The following is a 25746-nucleotide window of genomic DNA, read 5'->3' on the forward strand; positions in this document are numbered from 1 at the left end:
AGCATTAATCCATCTGCAAGACTCTTATTTTCAGCTGGAGATAACTTCTAGCTGCTGCAATGCTGCTGTGTAAAACAGCCTCGCTCGCCTCGGGACAAAGACGGTTTCTTGAGCGCTCACTGAAGCACAGATTTCTGGCTCGGGCCCACTCCTCACAAGCCAGCTGGGGGTGGCTCGTGGCCCTGGGCAGCGTTTGCCCCGTGCTCTCAGGACAAGGGGCAGCGGCAGGGCAGCCGGCACTATTGCATTGAGCAATTTTTCCACCTAGGACCAGGAAAACCTTGGGTGTCCTTCATGCAATCTTGTTAGCTAATTGTTATTAGCAACCTCCAACTTCTTCCTAAAGGCTGAAAACTGCCACAAGAGGGCAGGAGCTGATGCTGCTGTTTCTAGTTTTGGTAGAAAGGGCTGCAAATACCAGTTCCTAAAGACTATCCAAATGATTTTTGGTTTTCTGGAGGGTTTGATTCCCAAGCTGCTGTTCAGTCTACGCCCTTGGCTGTCTCCCTCCCGGGTGGCTTCCAGGGTGGTGGCAGGAAAACCCTCCCATGAAGTGAGCCTGGTCCTGCTGGGCAGCGCTCTCCAAAGCTCCTCTGGAGAGGAGAAGGGCTTCTGCAAAGTCCTCAACTCTCTCACAGGCTTCATTGGCCTCTAGCAGGTCTCGCTCTGTTTTGACGGCCTTGTAGCCTCATCCTGTGTCGAGACACATGTTCTGAATAAAGATTTTTTTATTTTTTTTAACTTTTTTTTTTTCCTGACCATTTTGAATTAGGAGGTTAATGGCCAATTTCACTGTCTGGGAGAGACTTAAGCGTGACAGAACGGGAGCCGCAGCGCCAGCTGACAGCCCCACGCTGCCATCTGTGCTGCAGGGGGCTGGGAACTCCGGTCCGGCTTTGAGTAAAAGGGAGAATGATTAACTGGTAAACGAGCAGGGTGGCTGCAGCCGTCTGGAGAGTGGGCGAAAGGAAATTACATTGAGCCTCCGCTACAGCAAGGCTGGGTTTTTCGGGGTTTTGTCTGTTCTTAAAGCATGGGTTCTTTTAGCCTTTAACATGAACTGCGAGGAACACTTACGGGTCATAAATCCCGTCCGTGTTAATGTCACCTGGTCTTGCAGCACAGCGTGGTGTCTATCTTTACTCCTCTGTCATGAGAGCAGAGATTCTCTCCAGGGTGAAACAGCTGCCAACTCTCCGCCACGCCGGAGCGCCAAAGACTTAAACCACAGACAGTTTTCCAGAAAAATTCCAAGGGCAGCAGCAAGCCTGTCTCTGGGAGAAGAGTATGTTTCTGAGAGAGATCAACAGTTGCTTCTTGGAACAAAGGAACGGCATCGAACTCGGGAAGCACACGCCAAAAACATCACCCCCACACGTGCCCTTGTGTAAGGAAGAAAGTGTGTCAGACCGAAAAGCTCCCGCAGTGAAGCGCTCACAAACTAAGCATGTTCTTAAGGCCTTGAAGAAGGTACGTGAGGTTCTTAACGTGCTCGGGACACTGAGGAGTCAAAAAAAACCCCAAAAAACCCTCAGCCAAACCCCGAGACAATAGGCAAAAAGCTCTAATAATGCAGGTAGTGTGGGATCTGCTTAGTCACATGTCTTAAATACGGATTTATGGAGTTTGAGGGTGTTTATTTATTTATTTTTTAAACCCTTGCTTTTTCACGGTTTTCTTCTTCTTTGCAGCTTGGCTGGGAAGGGTGAAGCTGTGTGCACGCAGGTGTGGGTTTTGATGGCTCGCAGCGTGGTAAGCATCCAAGGACTCCTTTGAAAGCGGAGCAGTTCAGGCGATGGGTGGTAGCGCCACACAAATTCACGGCACATTGGTAGTGCCAATAAATTCACTGCACCCCCGTGGGCACCAAGTTTGGGCTTTATCTGGGTTTAACAGGTTTCTCATGAGTAGAATCTCTGTTGCGCAGTTTTGCTCTAATTGGAATGGGGGCAGGTAACTGTGCTCAAGGGAAAAATGGTATTTAAGCAGCAGTAGGTTTAATGTTTGCCTTTCAAGCGCTTCAAACACAGATATTTATCCTGCTACTGTAGCTAACTGCTTCCCAAATACTTTCGAAAAGGAAACAAAATTCCTTGCATCTCCTCTGAGCCAACAGGAAATACTTATTAATTTGGATTCCAACATGACTCAGTTCAGAGATTAAAACAGTTGCCAAAACAACTGGTGGAGGAGCTTACTGGAAGTGCAAAACCAACAAAAATAAGATAGGAAAAAAGTAAAAGATGAAAAATGGCCTGTAACCATGTTTGGGAAAGTATTTATAAATAGTATAGAAGAAGCTAACGCTCACAACAAAATTACAGTGATCACATTATCTTTTCAGAAATTATATTTATTCAGTCACACCGCTCAGCAGGAAATAGTAACTCTCGCTAACTGGGCGCTTTGTTTGATATGTCCTGGAGGCTCCGCAGTTCAACACTGTCTGTTATTACTTGTATTTCTACAGTTTCAAGGTCTTGGTAGTTCACTTACAGGGTGGCATCATGTTAAGTCGTTCTCACAGTCATCGCTTGGTATTTGCAGTCAAACACAAGAGATTACATGCCCAAATTTAAATATGAAAATGACTAAGCAATTAGTCATATCATTGGAGCATACACTACTTTCTCTTTTGTACCTGTAAGAATACCAGATCCTGGATGATTTAGGGCTTAGAAACATCCATTCTGGCACAAACAAATAAACCCCCTAGCAGTAGAAAGACAAATCAATGTATTTAGAAAACTGTGTTTATTCAGCCTAAAAGAAGAGCGCTAACATTAGCTTAGAGGGGGATTCAGCAAAAGGCCATGGTACGACATCAGAGAAGCTCTTCAGGCCCAGGCCAGCTCTGTGCCCTTACGCTGCGGCCATCGAAGGACAGCGCATTGGCTTTGGAGCTCCCGTCACACACTAATAACAACCAACATCTTTTTGGTCCTTCTCTGAGGTTACACAGTGGGAAAGAAAACCTGAGTACGGCAGGCATGAACATCGCTATGCTGCTTTTCTACTGCCTTTCTTTTGATAAGAAAACCAGCTAAGGAAAGCCGAGGTACATTCGCTGTGTTATGTACTGGCTGGAGGGACCTGCTGAAGGGAGGAGAACGTCCCCGCTGTCCTGTGTCTCTGGCACCCGACGCGGAGCTAAACGCTGCTGAGGACTGCACACGTAGCAGCTGGCTTACTGAGACTCTACTTTCTTTGCCGAGCCTTTCTCTAAAGTTTATTTTTTTTTTTTTACTCAACATCTGCACTTACCATGCAATTTGTTCTACCGGAAGTTAAAACCATGCAGCAAGGATATGTTTTAACACCGTGGTCTCTCTAACGCCTCTAAAATAAACTGGCTGTCCTTTTCTTTTTCTTCCAGAAGATTGACACAGAAATAAAACCTGGAAATGGAAGAGTCATCATCTTGTTCTAAATGCAAAAGCCCAGGTTCCTTCACAGAAAAATGTGGGAAGGTTTGTTTCTACTGTGCGTGAGCTATTTTAATTAGTGGCACAAACTCTAAAGGATGATGTGGGATTATAAAGAAAACTGCTGTTGCTTTTGCAGAGGGAAGCACATGGCACAGGGAAGTGTGTGTGCATTTCGCTGGAGTTTTTCCATGTTCCCTCCTTTTTGGAAGGTGCAATAATTTCAATTTCCCATTTCTACCAAAAAAAAACATTAGTAAGAAGAACTGGGTTTGCAATGATCTTCTAAACACAGGAAAACTGCTACAACTATAAACTCTCCTATTCTTTAAGTATATAAAGAGTGTACAAAAGGCTGTTATAAAAATATTTTGTTACAGATCTTATTTTAAGATAGTCTGATATTACTCATAAAAATGCGAACTTTCATCTGATTACATTAATTTACATAATACTTCAACCGGTATGCTTACTGCAAGAATTATACTTGGGTAATTATTCCAAAGCCTCATGGGCTTGTGTTTCTTTTGGGATAATGGTCTCAAGTGAAATGTTCCCAGTTTAGGCAGATACTCATTTCCCTTTGCCACAAAAAGCCCCAAAGTGCTTAACTTCTCTGTGAGCTTTTGAACATCCCCCGCCCGAGTTCAATACTTGGGAATCCCTTCTGTAACAGGCAGCAGAGAAGGGCTCTGCATGTCACTCGGGCTCACGTCGTAGCCCAACTTCTTCATATCTTTGGTCACTACGTTGAAGGAAATGGTCACAAAGCCTTGAGATCGCACCCTCGTTACTAGAAGAAATAAGACGTGAATAAAACTGGTTAAAAGAGGTGTTTGAATGGCTGTTGAACTCCCCACATATCCAGGTAGGACTGTCCTCAGCAGGAACAAATAGTCCTTTTTTTAACAGAAGGTGGATGGCCGAGCTGTGGCCTGCTGTCGCACGAGGGCTACAGGCAGAGCTCCCTGGGACTTACCTTCTCTTCCTTCTCCCTGGGCTACCACTCTGGGGTCAGTAAATTCTGGACGTCTCCCTGTGAACCAGCTTGGAGAAGAAAACAGAAAAGAATTAATTGGATACATTCACTAGTGTTTAGATTTGATATAGTTCATTATATGCACGTTAAAAAATCAAAGGGGGGGGGTGTTAATGAGACTCCCAGCTTCTGTTTGTAGTAGAGAGTTTTGAAGACTGATTCATTTTATTGCTGATCTACTTTGATCAAAGACAAGTTTTGTCTCTCTGAGGAGAAAAAGGAAACCAATTTCATACACATTATGTTAAATCCGAGTTATTTCTGGTCTAGACAGAATTTTTCTATGGCAAAGATGTTTTTAAAACTCTTGATTACACAGCGTAACAGAGAGGCTTGGACACTTTGAATACATCAGAGGGGCACGTAATACAAAAGTATATAAATTAGAGCGCAGATTCTACAAAAAGGGGTATCACAAACAGAAGAAAAGTCAAGCAGTTGAATCCTGGCTGTTGGGTACAGAGGTTCCCACGCTGACTGTGACTCAAAGTGCTCAAGTACCACAAGGCTGGCTCCCTTGGTACGGGCAATCCACAACTGAACTATCAGCTCACAGATCGTCCAGACTGTACTTAATACAAAGGAAAGAAAAAACCTTAATACCTTCAGTTTCTGGGTAAAGACTGCTACTTCAGAAGGGGGGTGTGTGTGTAAACAAGACAAAGGTTACAGCAAAGGCATTCTAGATGGAAGAAAAGATAGAACTAGGAATTGTTTTTCCCCGTTCTGCCTTTACTTTCCAGGTTGCTTTTAACGTGGCTATCCTTCAAGCAAAGCCCCTAGCTACAGTAAGATTTAGGGATGGACTGCAGCACAGCTCCTTAGAGTCCAGTGACAACTAAAACGCTCTGTAAAATTAGTCGAAATTAGCACCTCTGCAAGTCACATCACTGACATGAATCAGCCTGTGGAACATGGAGCTGCCACTCAGTACAAGAACTCGTGTATCAGTCTGCTCTGCTGAATTAGTTCTGTTCCAAACCGACAGCGTTCAAATGTGAAGATGAAAAACAGATGAGTTAGCATTACTGCAAGCAGGGAGTTTTAAGAAAACTCTTCAGAAAACCTAGACACCTAAAAATGTGATTTTACCTGTAAAACTCAAAACTATCTGGTTATGATACAAAGTATTCACGCATATGCACCAGTCAGTAGCTGGATATACCTTTGTGATTAACAGCAAGAAGGACTTTTTTTTTTTTTTTTTTAAAAAGTATTTAATTATTACCTTGTAAACTTCTGCAGCGTAGATGTAGACTCTGGAACAAACATAGCGATGGTTCTTGTATGCCTAAAACAAACATGAGAGGCACAGAACTTACTTAAGGAATGAACCAAACAGCACTGGCAAGACTTTTTATAGTTATAAAGCCATATCAGGCCACCAAACATCTCAAAGTAAAAATACTTTCCCTTCTACAAAGAAAGGGTTTGTTTGCATAGGAAGAGCTTATCTTCCTCCATTTCCAGGAGCAGGAACAAAAGCTTAACATGTGCTGAGAGTGATGGGAAGAACGAACGTACTGCACTTTCTACATACCAGTTTTGACTTTACAGAATTGTCTACAGGACTACCAGAAATTATTTGATAACCAGGGGCTGCTGCTAGAAAATCCATGCTCTTTGTAACGAACAGAGAGGACACGATAAGGACATATGGGAACATTTTTGTTTCTGAAACAACATAGTAACTGGAAAAAAAATCTCCGTTTCAGTCCTGAACAACAGGTTGTCACCTCACCTTCCAGGTGTGAAGGGAACATGAACAGCTCCATAACCTCTGACCACATCGTTTCCAAAGAAGTCAGGTCCGTAGACGCTCACTACAATCTGTGGCCCTGCAAACGAAGCGGGTGTGAGAGGGGGGCCTGGACTGCGAGCTGGATCCCACCACTCCCAGCACTCACAGCCAGACGGGTTGGTGCTCTTGAAGGTAATGTCGATGGGGAAGTTCCAGACGAGTGTGGTGGGCGCGACGTCGCTCTTGGAGGTGATCTGGGAGATGCCCTCCTCCAGGCCCTGTGGGGAGAATGGGTCATGGGACAGGGGCCTGTGCTAAACCTGTTACAGACATGCTGCTGGCGGGCCTGGCAGGCAGGCTGGGTTTCAGAGGTGCCCAATGGGGTCTTACCGCTGTGGGAACCCAGTCTTGGCCGTAGACGAAGCAGAACTTGCAGTACAGGTCGTCAAATCCGGGGAACTGCGGGGGAGAAAGGCTGCGTTGATGGAGAATTACCGGCACTGGGGGCCAGCCCAAGTCACCGGGCTGAGGGCAGCCTGCACCACCACGACTAGGAGCCAGCCCGCGGCGGGGGCTGAGGCCGGGCTGGGTTCGGGGGCCTGAGGCCCAGCCCGCCGGACCGGCACCCGGGCGGAGACAGGGCTGCGCTGCCGAGGCCCAAGCCGGGCTGTGTCGCGGGGGGACGGGGCTTCCCGCTCCTCTGGGGGCCGGCGGGACCCCCCCCACACTGCCCGTGGCGGCCTGCTCACCTGAGCGCTCTCGATCTGCCCGTTGACCGCCAGCAGGAAGACGCTGGGGCTGCCGGCGGCCGCCATGGCGTCGGGCGCGGCCCGCCCCGTTGCCAGGGGCCGCGCTCCGGCCGTTGCCATGGCTACGGACGGCGCGGCGGCGGGGACAGCCTTCCTCGGCGGACGGCGCTTCGCGGAGCGCCCGCTGCCGGCGGCCTCCTGTCGCTTCCCAAAGGCGGGCGGATCGTCCCCAAAACGCGGGCAGCCACCCCCAAAACGCGGGCAGCCCCCGCCGGGGCCAGCCGTACCCCCCCGGGGCGGGCCGGCAGCGCTGCTTCCCTCACCGCGGCCTGGCCCTGCCGCCCCCTCACCCCCACCAGGCCTGAGGGGCCGGAGCTGAGGCCTGCCGGCCGCTCTCCCCGTTTATTCTTCATAACGCCTCATATTTTGAACTTTCTGGATTTATTGCTTTGTAATGTTATCAGCCCCATTAAGCTCTTTTTAAAGTGCGGGCAGGGACTGGCAGCAGCAGGCGCCGAGGACGTGGCCACTAGATGTTGCTGCTGGCCGGGCCGAAGCGTCTGCCTCCGCTGCCGGGTGAGGGCCAGAGCCATGAGATGTTTTCCAGGGAAAAAAGGCATTTGGGATCAGTGAGAAATGGTGCCTTTTGGAGTCTCCAGAGGGTTGGCCTCGCGAGCCAGGCTGGTGTGAGCAGAGGGAGAGGCCGTTGGGGTCATTAGTGTACCACAGCAAGGCGATTATTGCTCCGGCCTTACGGGAGCAAGCCATGCCGCCATAACCGTTGTCTGGCACATCCAGTGGGAAAGGGAGGAAATGGGATTGTTCTGGTTTAATTATCCTGCTCTAATTAAAAGTAGGGGTGAATTTTGCACGTAATCAAGGCAGACGAATGTGCTGAGGCTCTGCAGAGCTGGAACCATTGAAATCTGCTGACCAGGTCTTGCTGTTTCCCCACAGAGGCGGCGACAGGATGGTGCTGGCCCAGCTGGGCTGTGGAATCTTCGCCACCCATGCGCTCGTCGGCGCCATGGAGGCTTGTGGCCCATCTACCATCTGCTGCAGGTCATCCCTTCACCTCCTTCCTGCAGCCTGGACGATGCTCCCCTCATTGAGAGTGATCCGGAGGGCATTTGATTGCTGCCAGGCCCTCTGGGGAAGGATGGGAGGAATGAAGGAAGCCCCGTCTCAGTGCCCATTTGGGTTTCCTGTGCTGTGGCTGCAACAAGTGAGAGACCTTTGTCACATGGGCTGAGCAGAGTTACAGACTAGGATGGCTGGGAAAACACCTCAGTCCTTGTCCGCGTCCGCTAGCTCTATTTTATCTCCCTTCTGGCAGACCTGGTGGAGATGGCTTTGCTGCTTTGGCTCGCTACAGGGCCACACAGTGGGCCGTTCTTTGCAGGTGTCTTTCCTTAATGCAAAGGGACACCCCAGGATCCCGCCTCTTCTGTCCAAAGGGGTGGTGTGGTTTATGTTAGACTGAAAGTAAACTACCATTACACTTTGTAATGTATGGAAGATACCTTCCATATTCTAGTAGACGTATTCTCTGTCAATATCTATTTCAACTTGATTTTTCAGGTTTTATTTGTTTGATTGGTTTTGGTTGTTTTTTGTTTGGTTTTTGTTTTGTTTTGTTTTGTTTTTTTTTAATATTCAGCAAACAAATTTGGCCAAGAGAAGAGTGGGAGAAAAGCAGAAGGGATGGGAGAGATTGGATGCCCCTCAGAAATGCTTCAGAGAAAATAATTCGTTTGAACGGAAAATTATCAGGGGAGAAAATAAAACAGTTCTCGACCAGCTGTCCGATGCAGCTAGCAAGGCTGTTTAATTAACACTTTACTTGGCTACCCGCTACCTCAGAGCTAGCTAAGAGCCAATTTAAGAATTTTTTTTTTTCTTGCCTGGCAAGTAATACACAGCTGCTGGAGGAGTTAATATCAGCACTGGGAGACCTTCCCCATGACAGAGAGAAGGCAGCAGGGTTATTCAGCAGCTATGACTCATCCGTACTTGCTTGTGGAAGGACTCTGTCCCCTCCCAGTCGTAAGGAGACCTTTTTTTCTTTCCTCCCTTGCATGCCAGTCTTGTTCTAATTAGCTGTATTTTTAATCTTTGCGAGTAGAATGAAATCCCAAGCAAGGAAGCAGTTTTACCCTGCTGGAAAACTTAATTAATGATCCATCTGAGAGTTTGATTTCCAAGCGTAATGAAAGCCTGTGCATGGTGGTGAATCCATGGGTGTTACTTAACGATGTTGCTATTTCTCTTGGCCGCGTAAAATATTCACCTCTTCTCTCAGACTTGCCCTGCTCCTGTGAGATGTGAAGGGACTAATGGGAAGCCTCCCTGGGGGGCTTGGGGCCGCAGCCATCCTCGCAGGGAGGAAGGGCACTGGCCTTCTGCTGGCTGACTTGTCTTCTGTTGCAGATGCTGTGCCCATGTTGGGTTCCCAGCTCCAAAACAACAATTCCTGGTCTGGCGAGCGCACTGTACCTACCTCCGTGCACAAGGCATGTGAAACAGCTAAGAGAATTATGTTTTCTTCATTCCCAGAAAGAGCCAGGGGTTGGAAATATCCAAATTGCTTGGAACTCTGTCACTAAGAGCTTCCGAATGAAGCCGATGTACCTTGATCTGACTCCCAGAGCCGAGCAGCTGCCTTGCTCCTGGGGTGATGGGCTTCTGGGGAGGCTGGAGCACCGTGGTGCTCTTGGAGGCGTTTTGTGCTGTCGCTGTTTCCATAGGGATTGACTCCGCACTTGTGTGGGCGATGGCTGCTCTAGCCCTTGGGACTGGGGGAGCCGGTGGAGGCTCTCCTCCTCCTGGGAGGCAGGCAGTAGCCCCGTGATGGAGGGCGGTAGAGCCGGTGGTGTGTATCTCCTACCATCCCTGTTGCCCATCACCTGGTCTCTGGGCTCCTTTGGCGTAATTGCAATAGCAGTAGCAAAGCTGCTCGCTGCTGCTGAGGAGAGAGAGCGCTTAAAAGCCCTGTGCTGCAGGGAGATACCCAGAAAGCAGGTACTTTGTCACCATTACATTTTCAAGTATGATTAAACCAACCCCGCGGCTGATTCATTGCTTCCAACAGGCGCTCGGGGAAGGTGGGTGAGACAGAAACGACAATACAGTGGCACAACAGAAAAGTTTATTTTTAATCCCAAATATTTACGATCAACACCTGCTAAATGGCCAGTGAAATACATTTTATGGTGTCATTAATCTGCAATAAACCGTTTTTATTTTTAGACTGTTTGCACAACGTTGCCAGCCTGACTCATCCCTGCCTGCATTTTATCTCTGCGAGGAGGCTGCGGAGAGCTTCCCTGCCCTTTGTCTTAACAGCCTTTTACTTCTGTTCCCAGCGCTCTTCCCACCTGCTGCTCAAATCAAACGGCACGGGAGAAGGATATTCTCCTAACATCAAACGACGTATCAGAGGAGCATATTCTTGCTGTAATTCTCGCTGAATATGTTCACCTGGAGATTTATTTTGGTGGGAAAGTGATTGGGCGAAGACAGCTGGGGCGAACTTTTGTGTTACGTGTCTGAACACTGCGAGCCAGCCGGGAAACAAGGCCCGAGGGGGTTGTGGCTGCACCAGGAGGGTCCCCGTCACCCTGGGCACAGCGGGGAGGTGGCTTTGCTGGGACAGAGGGGGACACACCACGCTTTGTAACCCCGGCCAGGTGTGAACCCGAGGAGACTCGCTCCATCCTCAGCTCAGGCATGTTTTACCAATATCCCCGCAGGGCAAAAAGCCAAAGACGACATTTCAATATCTAATATTCTGCTCCCCCTCGTTACGCTGGGTAATTTAGCAGGTTGGGGGCCGGCTCTGACACCCCCCCTGCCCGTGTGGGCACCAGCCCTGCGCCAGGCAGAGCACCGCTGGGAACGGGAGGTGTCGCTGCCAGCAAGCTGTGAAATGCCTGGTCTTCTATGAAGAATTAATTTGTATTGGAACTTGTTACCATTTGTGAGATTTTTTTTTTTTTTTTTTTTTTTTTTTTTGGTTAATGAGGAAAATTAATTAATGCCTCGGTCTGAGCCAGTCAGAATAAATTAACGTGCAGGCAGGAAGGGGGAGAGGGCGATGAGGACCGGAGCAGCTGGTTCCCAGCGGGGCCATCGGATTCGATAAGGGCGTAAGGAATAAGAGCAATAATCGGGCTCTGGGGAGACGAGGGGAAGGGAAGTGAGCTCCTTCCTTCGCGAAGCCCTCCTGCTCGTCGTCCGCCCCGGCGGTGGCTGCGTTCTCGGGGGGATGACTCGGGTGGGAGACCCGCTCGTTCCTCCGTGTGGGGCGAAGGGGAATCAAAAATGAGCTGTTCCGAGGGTTTTCAATCAAATATTCAAATAATTAACCTGTTTTCTTTCCCGTGGTGTGACATAATGAGGGTTGCTGGTGTTTTTCTCTCTTTCACCATGAACAGATTTATTTTTTTTTTTCGCTCAATAGTCCGATGGTCACAGCTGGGAAAAAAACCCCAACCCTGACCTACAAGAGAGGGAACACACGTGAAGGGGCCTGGCACGAGGAGCAGCCCAGCCTGCTCACAGCCCCGGCCTGGGTGTGAAACCCTCCTGGTGACATTGCTGCGTGCATCGGGGTCGAAGCAGGGACCCCTCTGTGCCGCTGAAGGTCCCACAGCCCCGAGCAACCCCTCTGCACCCTCCTGGCAGAGAGAGCTCGCGCTGGGGCTGGCCCCACTGAAGGGGCTAAAACCCCTCGTGGGGGAAGCGGGGCCGCCTGCGTAACACCATTTTGCTGGCAGAGGATCGAGCCCCCACCTGGTGTGAGCTTGAGCTATTCCAGGGCCCCAGCAGGATTGCAGCGGATGGGCATCTGTAGGTTTCAGCCCCTCAGACTGTGCTGGTGGTGCTGCGGCTCTGGCCGGCTGCACTAAATTGTCTAATTAAGCCCCCTCGTATGGAAGACGAGATGGTCCCAGCCATTAAAACACAGGCCTGTATTTAAAGCTTAATAGGGAAGGTTTAATGGATAAAGTCAATTTAATTATTCCTCCTAAGAAAGCTTGTACAAATATCAAACGCTTATTAGTATTCATGCAACCTGTATGATCTCGCAACACTGACAGATTAAAGGTTGTAGCTAATAGCACTGGGGATGGATTCAGAATTGGTGGTGGTTTTTTCTTAATGCTTTTTTTTCTTCCCGGCCTGACAAAGGGAATTTCAGATTGATGCCATCCGAGATTTAACCTTGAAACAGAGACCGTCTGACGGCTCTTACAGTCGCTTTGTGCTGGTTTCCTCTGCCCCTTCCTCAACGAAGTGGGTTTTAATCCTCGTTTGATCCCCGCTTCTCAAAGGCTGCCGAAGCAGCTCCGTGCGAGCCCGGCCCGACGCAGCGCTGCCGTCCCCGCGGGTTGTGGTTTTGCTGAAACGGGGAGCGGTGGGGCAGAGTCCGGCTGACAAATGGACACGACTGAATTGTCATTAAAAATGCAAAGTAGAAATCGATCCAGTTAAATAATAATGACTTGCATTTACCCGCTGCTTTTCACTTCTGATCTTAAGCAATGCAGCCCTCCCAGACAGCCTGGTGGAAATTACTTAACATTGCAGAGATTCAATCAGCAGGAAAATTAGCACCGGGTGATGTTAAACTGTTTTTCTGTGCGGATGGTCATGGCCAGGCTTGGGCTGAGGACCCAGCTCCAGGAGCTCAGGACTTTGTACCTGTATGTCCAGGTGATGGTCCTCAAAAGAGACATCAGGGAGCAAGTCATGGTCACTGTCTGCTCTTAGAAAATTCAATGGGAGCTTGGTGCTCCCCGTGTTCCTGCAGGCTGATGGAAGGAGTCGTTCCGGGACCTGCTGAGCTTCGTGGGGTTTGGGAATGTGTGGCTTTGTCAGAGGGGACAGGCAAGTCCCCTGCCCTGCGGCCACCGTGTGCAAAGTCTCATAGCCTCGGAGACGATGTGGGCTGTAAATGACTATAAAGGACACCTTGTCTTCACTGATTGCTCTCAGTAACAGGCTCCAGCCTTGTCTTTCCCTCCCACTTTTGCAAGAGCCTGGCCCATGTCCCCAGGGATGCTCTCGGCGAGTGCCCGGGCCATCCTGGGGGACGGCTGCGTCCCGCAGGCAGCTGCAACTGGGAGGCCGTGGCGGCGGGGAAGCTGCGCCGGGGAGGTCGGGTCCCTGGGAGGCCGTGAGCCTCCCCAGCTGTTCAGAGGCAGCAAAAGCCCATTAAATCCCTTCTCCTTTTGGCCAAAGCAGCTCTGAACCTGCACTTCCCAGCTGGAGCTCCTGCCTGGCGTATGGGGGAATGTCTCGGTGTCCCACATCTTGCAGGAGGGATGTTGTGGGAGGGCGACCGTATCCCAGTCTTGGCAAGCTGCCTGTGCTTCGACTGAGCTCAGAAATAAGAAAGAAAAGGTTATTTTGCTCTGCTGATGGCCCTGAGCCGAGGCGTTTTGTACCTGAGAGCAGAGCTGTCGTGGTGTGGATCGGGACAGTGAAGACCACGGTGTGTCCTCTCCGTGCTGCCTGAGCCGATCTCTTCATGGCTCTGACGTGTTTAGTTCCCAGATTTTTGCCTGGGGGATCCCCTGTTCTCAGCAGGGGAAAGGGTCCCGGGAAAGGGACAATTCCCAGAGCAGCCCAACCCCAGCATTTCTGAAGCCACCACAAGCTGTAACCGTGGGCGGGGAAAGCCTTTTTGCAACCCTCTGTGCTTCACACCCCTGCTTGGAATTAAATGCTCTGGTTTAGGCTTATTTTTAGAGTAATAAAGCACAAGTTTGCCAAAAAAGCTTTTAACAGCAGAGGTTCCTGCCTCAAATTGGATTTTTCTTTCCTTGGCTGGAAACCCCTGGTCGGGAAGGTGACAAGTGGCAGAGAGGCTCGGTTTGGAGAGACACCTCTGCTCCGGCAGCGTGGGGCAGCACCGTCATTCCCACGGCTCATCCGTCTGCCGAAGATGGGTCATGGATGCAGCTCACGCCCCTCTGCAGAGCCTCAGACCCCTGGGAATTTGGAAAGATGCTTCGGGAAGGCGGTGGGAAAAGGCTCTTTTCTTTTTGTCCCCACTCCAGAGCAGGCAGGAACAAACACCTTCTAAATTTATTCCTTTGGAAAAAAAAAAAGAAGAAAAAAAAAAAAAAGGTTTTATAATTGAAATTTAAAAAATGGGAGACTTTCCCTCCTCTGCCCCCTCCCCCCCCAACTTTCCTACAGTTGCCCACAGGTTGCTCAAAGCTCCTTCTCCATGAAACGTGTTGGTTGTAACGAATTACTTCTTTACGTTACCTCTTTCATACCATAAAACCCACCCCCGGCACTCGCTGGCCCCTCCCGCTCCATCCTGATCCTGATCCTGATCCTGGCTAGGTGACAAGCGGCGGGAGCGCCTCTTCTTTTCCTCCCTTTACAGTTCTGCTGGCGTAAAATAAAACAGCCCCTTGGCTGCTTTTTAGCCTGCTGGGGCCTCATTTAACGCGCTCCAAGCTGTGGATCCTGCTGCAAAATCGAGGCTTTGGTACCTGGATCTCGATGCCCCCAGTATTCGGCAGCTCACACAGGTGCCGGCCCGTGGCTTGGGAGCCTGATGGGAGCCTGGGCAGAGCCAGGACCAGGAGCAAATCTCCGCTCTCACCCCCAACACGCTGCCGTGGCCTCAAGCCCTTCTGACTTGTTCCGTGAGCCACCTCTCCGTCACCACGCAGGGAGTTACCAGGATTGGCCGCCAGCCGCCCTATCCTGCAGCGAGGGGCTTTTCCTCCAGCTCTGGGACACTGGGAAGGGGGTTTGGGAATGGGGGACGCTGCCTTTCCCAGCAAAGTGAAATAATCACAGCAGTAACACCACGAGCAGCTGGGGGTGCAGCCCCGCCCCTGCCCCGACGCCGAGGGACATCCTGGGGTGTCCCATGCGCCTCCAGGCAGGATTCAGCGAAGCGCAGGGGAATTCACCTCCCTCCTCCCCAGTCTGCTGCTTAAACCGCAACAAAAGGAGTTTGCCATCATCCCCAAAGCACTATTAATAATTACATCTATGGTGCTTTTCTGGAATTCCTTGCTATCCCACCGAGACGGAATAATTATTTACAATAATCCTAAATGACTCTTAATTACAGCGGCGCAGGTGCTCGGCGGCAGCCGGCACGAAGCCGCTCGACATATGGAGGCTCCTGCGCGAGGTGAGGAATTCGCTGAGCGGCGCCGTTGTAGCCGAGCGGGAGCTGGGACCAGCTCCAAACGCCGGTGGGGAAGGGGCCGGTTCAGACCCAGGGCCTTCAGCCCAGAGGAAAGAGGTTTTTTTAGGGGATGCCGAGCTCCGGGAGTGGGATGGAGACCTTTGGGATGGGCTGGGGGCAGCGGAGCCTGCCGGCGCTGGAGCAGAGCTCGGCATCCCGGCGCCACCCTGCCCCGCGGCACAAAGTCAGGCCACGCTTCCAGTTTATACAGTTTAATACATGTGAAACAAGATACATTTCCTTTTGAGTAATGAATGCATAAATAACAGAAGATATATGTGAATGCATAAATATGAGGCGGCATGGAACGAACCAAACGAGAACGATTGTTTTAATTTAATTATTTTTTTTTTTTTCCCCCCCCTGTACGTCTTTTCGCTGCCGCTGCCCGGGCTGACGGCGCAGCCTCGCGACGGACTCGTTGCTGCTCTTATTTATCAGCTTTCCATGGCGAAGCTGTCCCGCGGTGAGAGGGCCTGGATGAGGGGCTGGGAGAGGGGCGGGGGGGGCAAGGACCGGAGGCTAAAAACGAAAAATCAACCCCAAAAACTGCAAAAAAAAAAAAAAAAAAGAAAACGTGGTGTTAACAGGTGACCTGAATTCCTCTAGAGGCTTCTCAGTCGGAGCTGGTGAGCGCGTCCACGTGCGGGTGCGGGGGGTGCGGAGGGAAGACCGACGGCAAGAGTGCAAACGGGAGGGATACGGCTGCCACCGAGGCTTCGAGAGCGCTCTGCTATGAGGAGGACAAACCATTAGCTTCAATGCTCACAAAGAACATCACCTAAGACAGCTCTTTATACCTTTACATACTGTATCAATAATTTACTTCGAACTGCAGTAAACAAAATACATTTCTTAAATAATTTACTATTTATTTGTTTTGTTTTTTTTTTTAATCTCTCTGTAAATTTAACTTTTTCCTTTTTTTCATCTTTTTTTTTTTTTCCTCTGTAACACAAGAAACCGTGTTTGTGCACGTCAGTTCAGATTATTGCGACATTTAACCTGAATTTCAGTTCAAAAAAGGAAAAAAAAACGAAAAAAAAAAGCAACAGGACAGTTGTACAGACAAGAAGAATGAATAACTTATTATTGCACTGGCTACAATTCAGTAGTGATTTTGGTTTTTTTTCTGCAGTTAGGACAACCTCTAAAGTACAAAAGGAAAATGAGAGAGGCGTCTAAAGCGTCGGCTGTGAAAAGAAGCTGGTGGGATGATGGTGGAGGGAGGGAGAAAGAAATGAAAGCGAGGAAAGGAGAAACATTTGGAAAACGAATGGCCGTAATAATTAGTTCCACATAAAACCCGAGGAAACACCACCCAGTTGCGGAGTCACATGTAATGCAAAAAACAGTATCGTTTCTCTATAAAAATATGTGCATTATGAAGAGAGAGTTTTTGTGGGTATATATATTTTTTTTGTCTTTTTTCCTTGTTTTGTATCTCACAAATACATTATTTCTATTTATATAACTGCTGATATACAGACAATGTACAGCTCCCATCTCCTGGGCACTCCCGCGTAACGTGACATCTCTAAAAGGTGCCTTGTTAAAAGTTGAGCATCTTTAAAAAAAAAAAAACAAACAAACCCAACAAAACAACGAAACCCAAAGAGAATCCCCCAAATCCCAACCGCCACCACCTCGCACCCGAATCAATGTGATTGAGGCCACGGAGGCGGGTGGGAGGAACGAAGCAACCCCCTGCATCCGCTCCACCTTCCCTTTAGAAAAGAAACCCCCAAACCGCTTCGCAAATCTGTTCCCCCCGCCCCGAAACCCCATCACCGTTTCGTCCAGCCGTTTGTTTGGTTTCTTTTTCTTTTAATTCTTTTTTTTCGTGTGTTTTTCTTTTTTTGTTTTTTTGGTTTTTTTTTTTGGTTTTTTTTTTTTTTTTTCTGCAAACCTCCACAGCGCTTAAGAACAAGTGACTGCGAGAAAGGAAAAAAAACCCAGCGAGCAGCCACCCCCATCCCTGTGGCCACTCAGTCCCTTCGGTTTGGAAACCCACATTGGTGTCAAGCCCTTGAGACCCCCCCGCTCCCCCCTCCCAGAAAGCTATACTGGGTCATCGATGTCTTCTTCTGTTGCAACAGTCACCGGGACCAAGTCCTGCTTCTGGAGGGGGCTCTTAGCAATGCCCAGGAGCTCTTTGCTTTTCTCCGCGTTGCTCCATTGAGTTTTTAAGTGATCCGTCTTTTTCAGTTCGGAGGCGGCGGGGTCCGGCCGGGAGTCCACGGAGCCCGGCATGGACTGACCGCTGTCCAGGAGATCCGAGAGGCTGCTCAAGGAGCTGCCGTCCAACTGCTCAAAGGAGAAGTTGGGGATGGTCAGGTGCTCCCCGCGGCACGGGGGCTGGCCCCGGCGCTCCGCTTTGGAGGCCGGCTCCCCGGGCTGGTTCTCCGCGAGCTCCAGGGACTCTCTGTAAGCTGGGAACTCGCAGGATGGGGTCCTTCGCCGCAGCATGCTGTTCTCGGAGGGTTTGGTGCGCGAGGCCGCCCCGCCGTCGTCCTCCATGGGAGGATCTATAGAAATGCAGGGCGGGCTCATCTTCTTCTTCCTCCGGGCTCCATGGATGTACTCGGACTCCATCTGGATGTGGGCAGGGGACCGCTGCTTTTCCTCAGCAGGGTCCTCAAAGCTACAGTCCCCATCGCTGATGGAGGGGCAGATCTCAATGGAGTGTCGCCTTTGGTCGTCTGCCCAGCTGGGCTTGTTGAGGAAGCCCTTCGTATCGATGCTGTAAAACTTCTTCAAGTCCTTCTCCTTGCTGCTGCTCCTGGAGAGGCTGGTTGTGCTGCAGTTCTTGAGGGGCACCGGAGACGGGGCCGGGGAGATGAACGGCGAAGTCGAGCGGCTCCCAGCGTCCGAGTGCTCCCCTCCCCAGTCTTTGGCCGAGCTGTTGATGTGACGGACCTCCTCGTCAGCCAGGTCGGAGGACTCGAAGAGGCTGCCCTCAGGGTTGGGAGGGCTGCCGCCAGGGCTGGGCGGCCGGCTGGGGACGCCGTGCTGGCCGCAAGTGTGCTTCCGTGTGAGTGTGCTGGGGTGCCGATGCGGGGAGGACGGGGGGGAGCGCGGGGGAGTGCCCGGGAGGGAGGCGGCCGTGGAATGGAGCGGGCTGGGGGTGAAGGTGCTCTGGGGCTGCTTTGCTGACGGTAGCGTCTCTCCAGGCTCTGCTTGCAGGCTGTCCTTGCGGTCCGGAGTCTGACCGTCCACGGACTCTGTTTGAATGGCCTCCTGGAAGGAGAGAAAGATGTGGCAAGAGCCTTGCGGGTCTGCTGGCCCAGCAGCACTTCCCGTGACGAAACACGGCACGTGGCAGAACGGTTGGTGGGTCTAACACACCCTGCACCCCCCATCCCTGCCCCGTCGTGCCAGCCCCGTCAGACCCTCCCTGTACAAGAGGCTGCAGCTTTGCTAGCAGAGACCCAGAGCCTACGGGTGCAGGGCTTGTATCTGCTGGGTCTTTCCACATGGTCTTGCTCTTGCTCTAACACCAAATCCTGAGTCAGTGGAACCTGTCTAAAGTGACGTCGTGTAGAGCTGACTGCACGTGTCTCACAGCACTGGTAAAACTGAACCGGGCATCTTCTCTCTATGCTTTAGCTATTCCTTCATAGAATAGTACAGCCACGAAGGTGAAAGTAGGTAAAAAGAACCTTCCCTTGTATGTCACTTGCTGAGAGTGGAGTATATTAAAATTTATGCCACTAAAACCATTTTGTTCTAAAAGGGAATTCTCTCAGCTCCAAGAAAAGAAACTCAAGAGAGGACTGGAAAAGAAGGGAAGGACCCAGATGACTACGATGACTGCAGTTTACCTCTGCAGGCTCTTGGCCTCTCACCTGTCTGCACAGCAGCTTGTTGAGAGTAGGAGATCGAGGTGTGACATGAGGGGGAAGGATCTTCCAGCGGTGGCGGCCTTCATGGTTGGGAGAACGGACTGCCAGCTGGAGGGACTCCGTTGGGACTCTCAGAGAGGAACACGTTCCCACGGGCTGGGAGCGGATGGAAGTGATGGACCCTAGGAAACAGAGAGAGAGCTGTCACCACCGCCGCCGGCATGGGGGCTGTGAAGGTCTGAGCAGAACTGGTGCCCACAGACCCCAGGAGGGGAGTAAACGCAGGAGGGGAAAGGAAAAGCCCATCTAGTCTGGCTGAAATCCTAAGCCTCAGCATAAGCCTTGGGCAGGATTAAAAACCAGGTGTCCCTTGTCCTGACTCCTGCTTTGAATACTAGGCCGTATGTCCTCACGGGTGGCAGGGAGGTTGCAGGTGAAGCCTCTGCAATTCAGCAGCATCGCATGTGGCTCTGCATGCCACAGGGCAGGAGGTGGGGTTGCATCTGAAATCCTGCCATTGCCGCTTTCCTGGTAGCATCGCTTCGGGTGGATTTGTAAAAGGATGTTGCCTGTTTGGAGAACATGGATCAGGGCAGTCTGGTGGCTGTGCTGGATCCTCTGAGTCGGGAGGCCTGGGTTGTCTTTGCAGTGCTGCCAGGGACAGGCTTGCAACCGTACGCTGCTCTGCCACACGGAGGCAAGAGCGGCTCTGCTCCGCTCCCTCCGAGCCTCCAGAGCTCCACTTACAGGTCCGACCTACAGCCCTGTACAGCCAGTGGGCACCCTGCCACCCACTTCTCCGGGAGGAGACACGGCTGGCGTACACAGGGCAGTTTTCCCATTCCCTACAGCCCAAACACTACCGCGACCAGGTCCACGAGGCAGACCTTGGCTGACCACGGTCCGATCAGCAGCATGGAGACAGCTTCAAGTGCTGCGAGAGTCCCAGAGCTCATGTATCAGGCCGGAATCACTCTCTTCCTGAAGGCTCCCAGTCCCCTGGCTGAGTCTAAAGGCAAACCCTCCTCCCCAGCCCCTTCGTGGTGCTGCTTTACTGCAGTTCTGCGTCATTTGAAAGATCTTTTGCTTTTGTATTTTTTTGGCCGCAGGATTTATTGTCCTCATTAGCCTGAAACCCAATGTCTGTTTCTACATTGCCGCTCCATGTTAAAAACACAGCTATCCATCACTTCAAGAGATCTCACCCAGAGGTCAGGGAACTTGAACCCATGACAAAAGCTATCCAGACAGATTGCAGTTGCATTTCAGAAGGAGATTTGTTGTTGGGAGGAAAGAAAAGTTAGTGTTTAATCATTTTTCTTTTGGAGCTTTTCTCCAGAACACCACAGAAGCAGCAGAGCAGCGAGCTTCCCACCCCCCACCCCACCCCACTTCTCCCCAGTTCTTTTTTGGGGTCTCCTACAGCCAGAGTTTCAGATTGAGTCTGCGCCGTTCACGTGCTAATCCAGGCTTTAAGAAATGTTTTTTATGATGCAGAAAAACTTCGTCATAAAATCTGTCACAAACATGGTCATAAAATGAAAACCCTACGCTCTCCTCCCTGTCCTTACTTGGAATTTCCTTCTGTTGGAAACTTTCCATCTAGCTCTTGTATAGGAAACCAAAAACCCCTCTAAACTGCGTATGCGGGAACACTGAATATCTCTGGATTTCTACGTTTTTTTTCCCTCTTGTTTTTCTAGTAAATCAGGAAACTGCATTAAGAGCAAAGTAACGCAAGATCTGGTCACCTCACAGTATTTTCACTGTGTAGTCACCGAAGCACTGGGAGAAGACCAGACATCCTGAACTGACATTGAGAAGTCCATGAAATCACAAATGCTGACGCGATTCTCTATCTGTCTGCTCAGTTTTACTCACACGTAACTCACGGGACTGTGACTTACATCAGGGTTTGGTCAGCTCTGAAGCAGCAGAGCTCTGGGTGACGCTGGTTGGATGCATCTACCAGAGCAGGTAAAAAGTAAGCCCCTGTCACATCCATCGCTCAAGTGCTCTTGGAGAGATATTTGGGACCCAGGAGAAAATTCTTGCTCAGTTCTACCCACCCCTGCCAACATCACAGCAGTTTTATACTGGTATAAATCCTGATTTACACTCACTACAGAGATGAAAACCATCCCCAGTAGTCCAGCCGTGAAACTCAACCTCTGTTTTCTTTGCTTAGCAAAGAATTTGCAGGTGAAATAATAATAAATACTGAGCAGAGAACATTAACTGGTATCCAGAGAGTTTGAACAAATACAGAGTTACTTCACGCAAGCAAATCAGAGCAGGTCTCGCCAGCCCCACACCAGGGTTTGCAAACCCACTACTCATCTGTCCAAGCAGTTCTTGCATTTCCAACAACGTTGGATCAAAGGAAACCAGGCTGGTAAGTTCTTTGGAGCCACTCAAGAAGCACATGTGCTTTTAGGGAGGCAGATCTTTTCTTTCTTATTGATTTCCCCTTCAAACCAACACGCACAACAAAAAAGAGAGAAAGGCTTTTTAGGGGAAATGTATTTGGCTGCAGTTGGGTAAACGGAGACTCAAAGGCTCTGTGTAGCTCGTGATTCCCTGACGGCGGGGTCTCTCCACACGATTCATTATAAGGCCAGGCTAGGGAGGCACTGGAGAGTGGTTTCTAATCTTTATGCTCCCAAAGAAACTTCTGCATCTCTGAACTCAATGTACCGTGCTAAAAAGATACTGCTCCGAGACTGAAACAATAGCTGTAAAGGAGCTCTGTCAGGAAGTAATGCCGACTCCGGCTTTTATTCATGTTGATTTTATTGATTCGTAGTCGTGTCAGGGCTGATCGCTTCAGAAGAAATGTGCCGCTCCTTCCCTTTTCCTCAGCTAACAGCCTGTCCTCTACACCTCCGACACTGCTTGGGAGCCCCACTTACTTCTCCCCAGGCGAACACCCGAGCCACCAGCTTTCTCCTGAGAAAATGCAGTGATGTGATGAAAATGTGAAATTGTGCAACATGTGGGAAACTATCGACGGTATCAAACCGAAGCAAGCAAGCCCGGGCTCAGCCCACGTTTGGCATGGGTTGCTTACTCCCCATCTAAACACCACGTGTACCTCCTGCCCCATGGTTTTGACTAGGAGGAGGAAGGGAAAACTCCGCGAGCCGTACCTCTTTGGGATTTGCAGGGATACGTTTCCATCTCCACCTCGTGGAGGGGGAAAGGGGCTTTCGCTGGCATCACTGGCCGGAACATGTAGCTGTCGTTGGGCAAGGAGTGCATACGGGAAACGGAGATCTTGCGGACCGTCAGCAGGTTTTGAGAGTCCTGTGGCCTCAGAGAGGCTGTGCCGCCCTGCAAAGCAAGGAGACAGGGAGACGGGGTCATTCAGCATCTTGGTGGTGAATTTACAGCAATCTCCTCGTCTGCTTTTTGTTTTAAAACCTTATGCAAATGTTCCTCTTGGCTTCTCACAGAGCCTGCAGCCCTGGTGACTGCAACGGGACACCAAAGCTACGCCGTGCTAGCTGTGTAAAGAGCTCAAGTTGCGGCTGGAGTAAAATCAGGCATCAATGACCCACCACTAAGCTGACTCTTGGACACCGCGGAGAAAAAGTAAGGTCCAGGAAAATGGGGCCCACCCTCTAAAGACATGAGAAAGCCAGCATGTCTCACACTGTTCTGCTTTGATTTATCCAGGGATGCTTTCAGCCCAGCGTGGGTGGTGATGCCCTTCTTCTCAAAGCTGTTCTAGGACAGATGGGCCAAACTGGCCAGTCCTCGGACATGCTGACCGAGGGCACCAAGCGCTTCTGGAAATTCATATATCACCTCCCCAAAACACACATACAGGCAGACATTTAAACGTACACATTAACGCCACTGCAAACCCTGCGGCATCTCTCCTACAACATGGAGCATTTCGGGCACCACTGACCCCAGAAGAAGACAGCCACATGGCGGGAGGCAGAGGGAAGGAGAAGACATCATGGCAGCACGTATGTGGGTGTGGAGCCTGTTCTAGGGTAGAAAAGGGATTTCTCTGTGTTTCTCTCTGCCTGCAAATGGTTCTGGTTGGAAGTGCCCAGACAGAGCATGTCACAAACCTTAAAGCTGACCCCTCACCACTTCTCTGAGGCCCTCTTCACTGCAGTACCTTATGGCAAATTTATCCTGGGGTCTTAGGAAGCTTTAGGGACTCAGATGATGTCTGTGCCATGTCCACGGAGCAGCTGTGAGAGGTGGTGCCACGACTTGGCCAAGTGTTGGGGGAGCGGGAACCCTTGGAACAGGACCTGCAACCTGGCTCCTGGCCCCGAGGATTTGGTCCTAGACACATTCCCCTCACAATTTACCACGTTATCTAAAGTACGACTAATCGCTCTGGTTTTCCTTTAGTGTCAGCCTCCCAGTGACTGATTGAAAACATTTTCCCAGCTGCATGTCTTAAATTAAATGTATTTTGCTTTGCTCTGCCGGGCTGTTTTCCCTCTCTGCTAGCAAAATCTGGGCCTGAGATCCCTCACTGGATAGTTTGGCGGTCACCAAGGATCTGGTTAAATCCGTTTTTTCCCATACACTTCTGGCTTACAAATTTATTTCCTCAGATCCCTAAAGAGACACATCCCGAGACAAATTACTCGGTGCTTTTACCCTGTTGAGCTCGGCTGAGAAGATGGGGGGGGGATGAGCAGCAGTCATTTACAGGTAGTTGGCACCCAGCGCTGACTGCCGCCTTGCCCAGCAGCCCTCCGCGTGCAACCCAGGGCTCACAGCTGATATATTAATGCACCAGCAGCGTGGCTGTGCCAGCTGGCCTCTGGCCAGCATGGCTAATAAGCTATCAGCATCACAACACCTGAGCTGAACGCAGGCGGGCGATTGTTAACGCCCCGGTGCCACACAGAGAACAAAAGGTCTTGCTCCACTTTCTCAGTAGTCTAACAGAAGGATCACTGTATCTGGCTATTAAATCTCAGTTTGTCTTTACGGGATTTTGTATTTGTCTTCTCTGGCTGGGACAAATGAACAGAAATCCCCTCTTGACATAAACAACGGCAATTTTTAAAGTTTCAGCTATTGTGACCCTATTGACTTAGGGATGTGGGCACATTTCAAATGGCTTCAAAGCCACTCTAATAAGTTCCTGAAATATGAAACATGGACAGGAAGCTTGTTGGCTCACACCTGGTGAGCTGCTCTCGACAGCTCAGAAGGTTTGGAGACACACCACCACAGGCACTGCTGTCCTTCTCTGGTGGGGAACGCCTGATGCTCTCAGGAACCTGATCCCATGCCCTGGAAATCAATGTGGCTCCTTCAAAACCCATGAAAGCCCAAACTCGACCAGCGCTGCTGAGACTGTGTATGGTGAACCCTGCCTGCAGGAACCCTGAGAGCTTGGGAGGATCCCAGATCAGAGGGCTGGAGCACCTCTGCTATGAGGACAGCCTGAGAGAGTTGGGGTTGTTCAGCCTGGAGAAGAGAAGTCTCCGGGGAGACCTTAGAGCCCCTTCCACTCCCTAAAGGGAGCCTATAGGAGAGATGGGGAGGGACTCATTATCAGGGAGTGTAATGATAGGACACGGGGTAACGGCTTCAAACTAAAGGAGCGTAGATTTAGATTGGATATCAGGAAGAAATTCTTTGCTGTGAGGGTGGTGAGCCCCTGGCCCAGGTTGCCCAGAGAAGCTGTGGCTGCCCCATCCCTGGAGGGCTTCAAGATCAGGTTGGACGGGGCTTTGAGCAACCTGGTCTGGTGGGAGGTGTCCCTGCCCAGGGCAGGGGGGTTGGAACTGGATGATCTTAAAGGTCCCTTCCAACCTGAACCATTCTGTGATTCTGTGATTCCGTGACAGAGACGTGCAAGATGGGAGCCTACTTGCTGTGGGACCCCTCTCTAGCCAAGTAGAAAGGCATTAAATTGACCGTAGAGGCTCATGATAATGGAGCTCAGAGGCTCAGTTAAGCATCTTTAATCAGTGAGCACAACTCCTGCCTCTTGTGTCTGGGAATCAATAGTCTGTTGGAGCTCTGATTTTGCTCTGCTGCGGAGGCAGCCCAAGAAGAAATAATCCTGCAAATACCTCCACAGGACATGACCCTTCCTGGGTGATTAAATGGCCAGCAGATACTCTTGTAAGCAAAGGTGACTGGCAGGATACTCTGGAAGAGGGAACACTGTAACTTCTCAGAGGCCTGGAGCCAAGAGCCTACAAATAAGTCGTGGGCAAAATTCCCAGAGGAAGGGCTCCTCCTGATCCCTCTCCGAAGGCGCGTGTCTCCACCGCTGCGAGGGAGTTTAGCCATTTCCCGCAGCCTGTGCGGTGGGGAAGGCAGAGGCACAACAAGGGCAAGAGGTAACTCCCTGTCCGTGCCTGCCAACGCTGGCATCCCTGCACAGGCCAGCTCCGGTGGCATCCGGGGTTGTGCTGTCCTTCCCCGTGGAGGTAACAAACTCTCAGCTCTGCCAGCAGAAACTCAGGACCCCTTGCGGTTGCATTTACAAAGTCCCAAATTTTGCCTGTCACTGAAAGATGCTTCCCCGTGATCTCCCTTTCAGGCTCTGCAGCTTCCAGGTGCCGAGCTAATGGATACCCTGCGGAGAAGATTGAGGATTATACCTTCATATCATTCATCTTGCACAGGGGAAACCACTTGGTCATCAAGAGCTTAATCTGAGCCCAGAATTTGCTTGGAGGTGCTGCAAGATACTTGCCACTAGAAGGTGCCTTGACAGTC

The 25746-nt window shown here is 50.6% G+C and overlaps 2 protein-coding genes across 4 annotated transcripts in view; both read right to left on the reverse strand.

The window, feature by feature from the left end:
• Positions 1–2339: 2339 nt before the first annotated feature.
• On the reverse strand, positions 2340–7052 carry B9D1 (B9 domain containing 1). The gene is made up of 7 exons (XM_054213052.1): positions 6955–7052; positions 6596–6664; positions 6372–6483; positions 6206–6302; positions 5693–5755; positions 4405–4472; positions 2340–4218 (listed from the first exon to the last, which is right to left on the reverse strand). Exons 1-7 carry the CDS (start codon positions 7018–7020, stop codon positions 4073–4075), a joined length of 621 nt encoding a protein of 206 aa, XP_054069027.1. The 5' UTR covers positions 7021–7052; the 3' UTR covers positions 2340–4072.
• Positions 7053–17012: 9960 nt separating this feature from the next.
• Positions 17013–25746, reverse strand: part of CACNA1H (calcium voltage-gated channel subunit alpha1 H) — a 252900-nt gene continuing 244166 nt past the window's right edge. For all 3 annotated transcript variants that reach the window (XM_054211965.1, XM_054211964.1, XM_054211963.1), the window contains exons 33-35: positions 22176–22359; positions 19030–19208; positions 17013–18421 (exon numbers count right to left, since the gene is read on the reverse strand). In XM_054211965.1, coding sequence (XP_054067940.1) covers positions 17243–18421; positions 19030–19208; positions 22176–22359 — 1542 coding nt within the window. In that variant the 3' untranslated portion in view covers positions 17013–17242. The remainder of the gene's footprint in view (positions 18422–19029; positions 19209–22175; positions 22360–25746) is intronic.

The sequence above is a fragment of the Rissa tridactyla genome, chromosome 8, assembly GCF_028500815.1.
Source record: "Rissa tridactyla isolate bRisTri1 chromosome 8, bRisTri1.patW.cur.20221130, whole genome shotgun sequence".
Classification (NCBI taxonomy): Eukaryota; Metazoa; Chordata; class Aves; order Charadriiformes; family Laridae; genus Rissa; species Rissa tridactyla.